This window comes from Morone saxatilis, unplaced genomic scaffold, assembly GCF_004916995.1.
Source record: "Morone saxatilis isolate NCDOM2014 unplaced genomic scaffold, NCSU_SB_2.0 Contig6, whole genome shotgun sequence".
NCBI classification, from domain to species: domain Eukaryota; kingdom Metazoa; phylum Chordata; class Actinopteri; family Moronidae; genus Morone; species Morone saxatilis.
This window is the reverse complement of record NW_023340206.1, coordinates 2,179,687-2,189,078: the sequence shown is the minus strand read 5'-3', so window position 1 is coordinate 2,189,078 and position 9,392 is coordinate 2,179,687. Positions and strand designations below refer to the sequence as shown.

The window sequence follows — 9,392 nt, the reverse complement described above, 5'->3', positions numbered from 1 at the left end:
ACTGCTGGAAACAACAAACACTGGAAACAACAAACACTGGAAACAACAAACACTGGAAACAACAAACATATTTAATGTTTGTTTCTATAATCTGTGTTGTTTGTAGACATTAGCAGACTTAGCTACCGTTAGCTCCTGTTGCTCTGAACAATAACTGAATGGAGACAGGAAGTGACCTTGACTTCAACAGGATGTGGAAAGTGACACACACACAGACACACACAGACACACACACACTCACACACACACAGTAACTCACACACACACACACACACACACACTGGCAGAAGCCAACCCTGAGGCAAGGCTGCCCCAGAAACCATTGGAACGGAAAAAATAACCTAGATTACATCTGCTGCACTCTTACACACACACACACACACACACACACACACTCACACAGATGCAGGGGTGCCATGCAGGCTCCACAAACAGTCACATGCTTATACACACACACACACAGCTACACAATCACTAATTGGATGAATTAGATGAAAACTAATTGATTTTAACAGTCCACAAGAGCAGACACACATTAACCATCAGTCTAACCTTAGAGATCTACCAGAAGAGATAGAATAATCCTTGCCATAAATGCCACAATCTAACATGTATGTAACTCAAATTCAAAACCCGAATTACAGTCCAATCCCGTAGCTATTGTGATAGAAGTGAGAACATGTAGAATTTCTTTGATTTCCATGATTGGTACAGTTTAGTTAATGCAGTTTTAACATGGGCATGCAAAGAATACAAACACGCAGGGTTTCTTCAGAGTATGACGCTCACCACATTGTAGTATGTCTTGCTGATGATAGTGGTGTCGAAACCTTTGGGGGGGCTTTTCAGTGTCCCAGACTTTGGCTTGTCTGATGTCTTGTCTATAAAGAGAGAAAGCGGGAGAGAACAGTTCAAGGTGTAGGCACATTACATCCAGTTACACTTAAAGTGTTGAAAAGTTCCTTTTAGGAACATGTTTTGCTCCTCTCTGTTAGTCACCGTTATTACATGATAAAAAGTGTGTGACCTATAAAACTCAAACCTTTTTAAAAAGCAAATACAAAAACAAAAATGTCACAGTTCACCTTCCACTTCATTGTCTTACGAGAACTAGAAGGGCATTTAAAGAGCGCAGACCTCCACCAAGGCTAAATGTCCAGTCGGCGGAGGTAAAAATCAGAATTCTCGTGGTGGACGAACATTCTCATCAATAAAATGACATGAAAAAATGTCTACTTTATGAAGTTCCAACATTTCCTGTAGGGCAACGTTGCTGTCATACATTCTACAAAATGTAGGACAAGCAATGATTGAATGCTTTAATTTACTGACTCACAATGGCATGTCTTTTCCCCGTCCTAGTTATTGTCTTTTCAACATAGGTCGGCCAATAATAACGCATGCTGTCATATCCTTCAGTTCACTATTGTCCTTTGGAGACAATGCAATGTAAAGCTAGAAGCTTAATGTACTTTTTAGACCTATCAGACTGAATAGAGAAAGTAAAGAGCTACTTGAAGCTGTATCTTCGATAATCAGGATACTATGAAAGATTTAAAGAGGTATTCTTTACCTAGATTTTAAACCTAAGTCCAAAGACTGCTCTATGTGTGCATCTTCTTTATGAGTCTGAACTGAGTCTGAATAACAACGATTTACATCAGCAAACCAAGACAACAGGCGCGTGCAGCTTCCAATTCACCACTGTTTACTTGACAAATAATCACAGCTAAGTCCCTCCAGTGCAAGCTATCTGCTATCTCACACATCAAACTCCCACTGGCTATAAGAGTCTACCATTCCTCCCTGTTATCATGGTCCTTGTTTTCTGCTACAAGCTTTAAGTCAGGAAGTGAGATTCTATACAGCAGCTCTGGAACTTCCTGTCTTTGTTTGCTTGCGGAGCTTCCTTCCTTCGTTCCTGCCTCCCCTCCTCAGAAAGCAACACAACCGACACAATCAAACAAGCCGGGAGGATCTCTTATGAGCACAGGAGGCAGCATTTAGCCTCATGAGCTCAGCAGTGCACAGTTTGAAAAATAAGAGAAAAACCCTGCAAAATACCTTTAATGACCTTTATCTCAAGTCTTTACACCAACTACAAACACAGCTATTATCTCACATTTCTGTTGAAATACAATTAGTTTTATGAGTAAATCTTTGTGACAAAAAGATCAAAATAAGTTGAAAGATTAAGTTTTATTGGTTGTCTATGTATAGTTTGCTCTCTTCTCTTAATGTATCCACACAATCATTAAGATAAATGTGTCTGCATTTAATGCTTTCAAACCTTAAATTAAAACCCTTAATCCCTCATTTGTATACAGGACTTCACTTCTTCAAGAGTCATGCAAGTGAGTCAACTTCCTTAAGAAATCACACTTATCAGTTAAAACAGAAGTGCAGGAAGTCTGTTTGTGTGTCTCTGTGTGCGTTTTGTCTGTGTCAACGCTTTGAGAAATTCAAAATCATATTGGTAGCTTTGAGTCTACTGTGGTAGAAACCAGGTATGTGTGATATTTGAAAGCAGGAGAGGTAACTAAACCTACAGCTTTAACCAAAACAGCAAGAAGGAATCAGTTGGGTTTCAACACAGTTCTGAATAATGAAATAAATGATGCCAAACATCTGAGAAAAGCAACAGCTACACCCACCGCTTCCTTTCAGCTCCCGCACATAGTTACTGGGGAACCATCCGGATTTGCCGTTCAATGAGCCTTCCCACCAGCCCCCGTCCTCCTGCCGGCTCACGCTGATGATGTCGCCCTTGGAGAAAGAGAGTTCATCCTCATTGGTCTGCTGGAAGGGAAAGCGCGCCTTGACCAGCAAGTGGCCAAACCCACTGCCCTCTGACATGTCCTGTGGAAAAGGAGAACAGGGAAGACAGAGCTGACTGAATCTGTGCATAATGTACTGGCTGGGTATCCGACAACAGACTGATGTTTGTTTACTAGTGTGGTCAGAGCAGAGCTTTCCATAAACCCATTCAAACTATTTTATTTTTGATTGATATTCTGAGATTATAGTCATAAATCTTTAAAATAAAGTCATAAAAATTTATTTTCTCCATATCCTTTTGGAAAGCCAAGTGGGAGAAGCACCTACACTGTACAAGAGCAGGACTTCAGAGGATGAATGTCTGAGTTTAATAACAGCACTGTATATGTAACCCCACTCTGTGTTTATCTACTGTCATTACTTCCGAGATGTGTCGTCGTCGTTGTCATGGTAACTCACCAGGCTGCGGTACTGAGGCTGCAGCAGTTTAGAGGAGCGACTCTGAGTGTTCAGAGAGTCAAACGACTTGATCCTCAATGTTGAGGAGTGCGGCACACACACACTGTCTTCAGAAACACCTAAATCTGCACACAATGGTTCAATTAATAGTCAATTCAACAATTCAAATTCATTATAAACCCTGGCAGGATAATCATATTCATACTAAGAATAAACTTACACAATTAGAACGGCTTTTAATAATAATATGAATAAAAATTTCAGGTTATACAGCACTTGATAAGAACTAAGTTAGGTGAGCAAAAGAAAGTTCTTTAAAAACACATACACACAATAACTGTACCTTCAGTAGCTTTGTTAAGGGCAACCAAGGAGTTTAGGACCTTGGAGAAGTTCAGTCCCTGCAGGAGGTCACTGACCTCAAAAGGCTAAAGGAGAGGAAACCGAACAAAGATGTAGAATAAATGTTAGAACAGCAATAAATGATGGAGGAGTTTGATACAGGAAAGATGTACACACATTCATCATAAATTTATAGAGCATGACATCAGCAAGGACACAGAGCTTTCTCCCTGACATTTCCAAGCATGTATCTCACACAGAGATGTGGTGGTAAACAGAAACACAGGGGCCTATGACTTCCTGTTTGTGATCATAATAAACTGACACATCAGCACAACAACAACTAAAACACACTGTAACAATACAGTTGAATGCATGCAACAAAATAATCTTTTTTTTTTTTTTTTTACAAATTGTAGTTTTGTTCCTTTACAGTAGACTCTCCTTATTTAACCAGCATCAGGACTCACTATGAGTGTACATTATGAAAACATACGTTAGCCTGAAAATGAAGAAATACTGAGTTTAGTGGGGGTTTACATCCCTGCTCCAACTGCAGTCTGAAGAAGGATTACTCAAAGTCTGAGCTTCCCCTTGTAATCTCCCCATCACACACACACACACACACACACACAGCCATAATCAAAATACCTCTGAAGCCCCTAATCTCATGTATACCACACACTGACTGACTTCTACATTCCCAAGGCGTGAAGGTGGAGCAGTCTGGGGCGTGAAAGTCAGAGCTGAAACATCCCGATTTGGGACTATTTCAAATGAAGAGCCCAAGGGTACATGCTGAGAGCAGCCACAAAGAGTTAATTCCGCATGTTTGTACAGATAGGGTCACTTTAATCTAACGATAAAACTACACAGTTCCTTAATATAGTCTTGCTTTTAAGAATCCACTTGCTGTGATTTATATGCAACGGCTGATCAGTAGTCAGAGCAGTTAATACACACTTTCATCTGTCCCACTGGCATTGGGCCAAGGCTTTCTACCCATTGCTGCAGTAGAAAAGTACCAAAGCTGGGGTTGCATTTGCACATATTTTACGTATTTAGCTGCCGCTGCTTCCAGTACAATAACGTATCAATGGACATGATCAATACTGAAATCTGACACCGAGAACCACGTGTAGAACGTTGAGAAAGAAAAGCACTCGCGGAAGGATCTTATACCTCAATATTGGAGAAAAGTGCATTTGATAATGAAATATCAGATAGCACTTTATCGATCCCTTAAAGAATTTGGTAGATTTTGCATGACGATCTAGTTGCTAATCAATCATTAAGTAAACGACAAATGACCTCATCGGGCTCAGGACATCTCATCCTGTACATGTCTCTGCTTCAGCACATGAATTTCAATTCCAGGAGCTACTGGAGCTGTCCAGTAGTATTAGTATTATGAGATTCCTTTAATCCAAATGATAGATTATTTATGATGAGGATTATTTATTCATCTTTAAGAATAAGTTAGTTTTACTGCACTTGAAAATGTTATTTGGACAGAGTACTGTCAACCTGCTTTAAATATACAGATATTTAAATGAAAATGAATACTGTTCTGATGACATGAGTGTTTTCTTAAAAATAAATATAAATCAGATTTGACATGATATAAATGCTGCTGCAATTCGCACCCAAACAGAAGCTATTAATAACTAACTAATCTTAAATGCAGTTAGGTTCAGATTGTGTCTGTAGTGAGAATACTCTCGCCTGCAGCTGTGAGAGGAACATAATCACTGCATGTTTAAAACAAACGCCTGTGATCGGTTCAGAACAGCTTACCTGATAGAAGGGAGCACTTGATTTAATGCCGCCGAGAGGGCACTCTAAACGCGGAGAATCAATAACCCACCCGATTAAGTTTCATAAATAGCAAAAGCCCAAATTTATGCTCTGATTAATAGTGTAGCTCCGGTTAATCGCGGAGTGAGAACTCATCCACGCTCACACTGGCACTTGTCGTCCACTCTGTAATCCTCCTCTATCGGACAGGCAGTCTGGCTCGTCCTCTGCTTGTCCCACGACTGTCTGGGAGAATTACTACGCTGATGTCAGTCAGGCTGCTGGTAATGGAGGCCTTGGCTTCCAGCAACATGGCTGACATGCCTCTAATCAACCTGATTGGAAAATCCACTGGCTGCCTGGCTTGTTGCATTACATCAGCCCACCCTTCTCCGTCTCCTCCATTTCATCTTTTCAAACTCTTTCCTTTGCTCCTTTGCCTCGCATTCAAGAAAGCCCCCCCACCCCCCCCTCTCTCATTACTACGATTGGGCTTTCAGGACAAACATAAGTTGGAGCAAAATCTTTGTTATAGGTCTACAGCCAGAGACCTGGTTGCAAACCAGCTCATTTTCAATATGACGCTCCATTTTCCACAGCTAAGATAATAGTGTGTTGCGAGTGCTGTGCTGTGTGTGTGCTGTGTGAGAGAGATTTGGGTTGTATTTTGTACCGACTCTACTCACTAGCCCCTCTCTCAACCACAGGTGTGCAGGAAGTAACCGGCTTGACCCACTGTTGTGCAACACAGACACAGGGCACACCATAATACGTGTTTTTGAACTGCTGATTAACAATACAGATATATTTTAGACAACGCTCCCAACAGCCTCATTCTGTATGATTTCAATATTCCACTTCTATATTTGAAAGTTTGTGTTGCCCCAACAATTTTCAGCGTATTGAGGTGCTTCCACAAAGTGGAAAAGAGCATTCAGAATTTCTAGACATATTGATCACAAAACTGCTATCTGTATCACATCTTCATTTCAAAGGGGACCCACGCCCAGCTGACTGCACTACGTATCCTAAATACAGAAGACAAGGCCCAATGCTCAATTATCTATTTCCAGCGACTCCCAACAAAGTGAACCATAACTCATCCTCGTCAACAATCCTACATTTAACCTACAGGTTAAAAACATCTTATGGAAACACCAACTTCATTTCCTGTTATTAGTTGGCCGTCTTAATTAACGTAACTTCATTGCAAATACACAATTAGTGGTTCCAGCAATATAGCCCAGCCATGTTATGTGAGCGATATGCCCCCCTTTTCTTGTATAAAAGCAACCGTACAACTTAAATCGTGAGAAAATTATTATACAGGCCTTTAACTAAGGTATAATGGACTAACGTTTGCGGTGTCAGTGATAAATTGCGCTACTTACCTGAACCTAATTCTGATTAAAACCTGTATTATATTATAACATTTATAAGTACAGATTTGAGAGCTAGAAGCACCAGATTTAGTGGATCTAGATGGAAGTTACAAGCTGCAAGAAACTGAATACGCCTGCTTCCAAGCTGTAGAGAAACTACAAAAGTGTCGAAGTCTATTAGAGCCATGCTTTGCGTTTGTCTGTTCTCCGCCTACTGCTAGAAACATGGTGGACTCCGTAGAAGAGGACCAGCTCACTCTGTAGATAAAAACAGCTCATTTTTCTAAGGTGGCGAACACACTGATTCTTATATTCAGGTGATTATACACTAATAAGAACATGAATATTAGATTCCATTTCTGCCAATAGATCCAATATCAATATTTTTTCACGCCCTGGCCACCTAAGAGTTGTTATTATCAATGGCTTATTACTGATCCATGAAGGACTATTAGGCCTACATGCTTACTAACCATTAATAGAGCCACAAATTAACACTTGTTTCTGAAGATATGAGTAACACTCACTTACATCAGTGTCTGTTTGTCTTATGAATCACTCACTGGAGGTCACATATGTATTCACAGCTAAATCAATCAGTTTCGAGGTTTGAATGCCTGATGAACAAACATTTCTGAAATTAAAATATCAAATCAACTACACATAGACAAAGTATTTGTATTTTCATTTATCATTATAAAGATATATCCAAAAATACATATCCTGCCCTGCCTCTGCCATATTTAGGCCTACTTAATCAGTGTTTCCCAACCTGGGGGTCGGGACCCCTGCTAAGGCCAAAGCTTCATAGGGGGTCATGAGGCCTTCTTGGTTTTAAGTGTGGAGGCGTGCTAGAGAACTTATATGTCACATGTAATATGACCTATATGTCTTCTGTGAAGCAAATTATTTAATAGAACAATGGCCAAGCATCAGGGACAACAAAACAAAACAAAAAGTTTAAAAAATACATAATACAGTCAGAGAATTGTATAAAAAGTAACAGGAAACAATCTGTTCAAAATGAATCCAAATCACTCATTTAACTCCAACTTGTTGCAGTTACTGAATTCACTATTTGGGTTACTTTAATTGACAGTTTTGAAGATAATATGAAGTATCCATAATATATATATATATGTCACTGAGTCAGGGGTCGTCAGTTTACTCAATGGGGGTCCTTTAAGGATGAAGATTGTGAACTAAACGATACCTTCAGGTGCTCTTGACTACAATACCGTAAATAGGAGTAACATCAACAGTATAAAGGACTCAGATAAACAGCAGCATACAGAAGTTTTAAAGGATGGTTTAAACGCTAAATAGGTTTGTGTTGGGAAGAGGCAATCTGTTCTACAGGCTTCATACTGTGTAAGTGCATTAATAAATATACATTATTGATATGTTCACTCACCTCCACACCGAAAGCCCCGCAGCCTTTAATAAACTCGGTAATGTTCCTCTGACACTCGCTGTCGCTCCTCGGTTCCTGGAAAAACTACACACAGAAAGTGACTAAATTAGCTTCAAACGCTGACACGAAATGTGAATAAACTGTTAATTAAGATATTTCAGGTTTTTACGTGTGAAAACAAGCTTATTCCTTTCGCTGCTGGTGCACTTGCCACTTGCTGCTTATCAGCATCAAGCTAGCTAATAAGCCACACTTCCGCTTTCAACTTTCAAACTAAAGCTTTAATTGAAACATGTTTTCATACATTTTGTGTTTGAAATTGGACCTTCGGTAAAACTTACCATTATTGTATTGCAGCTAGTAGTAGATACCTAGCTGTTGTAGCCTAGTGTATCTTTAATTTTTTCAATTAGTCCTGAGGGATCATTCGGGTTTTTTATCTTGTCTTCCTAGCCTCCATCAGTTGTCCTATCTGGTAATTATTATTAAGAAACTTAGTTATAAACGATATATCATTGAACGTAAAATGAAGTTCTGTCACACATGTGGACTACCTGTGGCAGAGCTGTTCCTAGAGGAGGTATAATAAATAGTAGAGGGGGTGATCCCCAGCTGCTGACACGTTTTATACCTTTATTTTGAAAGCAGCGGTGCCTCTGTCTGTGTTGTATTTAACAGAGGCTACTTTGATAGAGATCTACAATCTCCCAGTTGGATAAGCCAAAGGAGGATATGACGTTGACAGGTCCATGGTCCAATGTGCGTGTGAGTGCGTGAGTGTGTGTGTGCGTGAGTGTGTGTGTGTGTGCGTGGTGTTGTGGTGTGTGGGGTGTGTGGTGTGTGAGAGAGAGGAGAAGAGAGAGAGAGAGAGAGAGAGAGTCAAAATCAAATGTTAAATTTAAATTATTATCATTACAGTCAAATAAATGGGAAAAAAAGCCTATTTCAATATATATAGTTATGTTGCAGCATTTCTATTAGCATTAAGGCTATTGCAGCAATACATTTTTATTACTTAATTTAGGCAGCAATCAGGTCTCAGGTCACATTGTTTCCTATCTTTTATATTTTCCCCTAAAAGAAATATAAATATTAACAAATAAATATGTAAATTAAAAATTAGATAAACAGAAAATTATTGTTGAAGAAACAACAGCACAACATAAGAGCATATAAAAGAAAAACAAAATAAAAGAAAAACACAATTACCTTAATTAAAT

General features: G+C 39.4%; 1 protein-coding gene across 3 annotated transcripts in view; it reads right to left on the bottom strand.

Annotated features, from left to right (window-relative positions):
- arhgef7b (Rho guanine nucleotide exchange factor (GEF) 7b) overlaps positions 1–9,392 on the bottom strand; it is a 25,358-nt gene that overhangs the window by 15,307 nt on the left and 659 nt on the right. For all 3 annotated transcript variants that reach the window (XR_004797353.1, XM_035677913.1, XM_035677912.1), the window contains exons 2-6: positions 8,173–8,256; positions 3,581–3,665; positions 3,238–3,362; positions 2,655–2,859; positions 790–881 (exon numbers count right to left, since the gene is read on the bottom strand). Coding sequence is in view for 2 of the 3 variants with exons in the window: in XM_035677913.1 (XP_035533806.1) it covers positions 790–881; positions 2,655–2,859; positions 3,238–3,362; positions 3,581–3,665; positions 8,173–8,256 (591 nt within the window). In the remaining variant the exon portion in view is untranslated. The remainder of the gene's footprint in view (positions 1–789; positions 882–2,654; positions 2,860–3,237; positions 3,363–3,580; positions 3,666–8,172; positions 8,257–9,392) is intronic.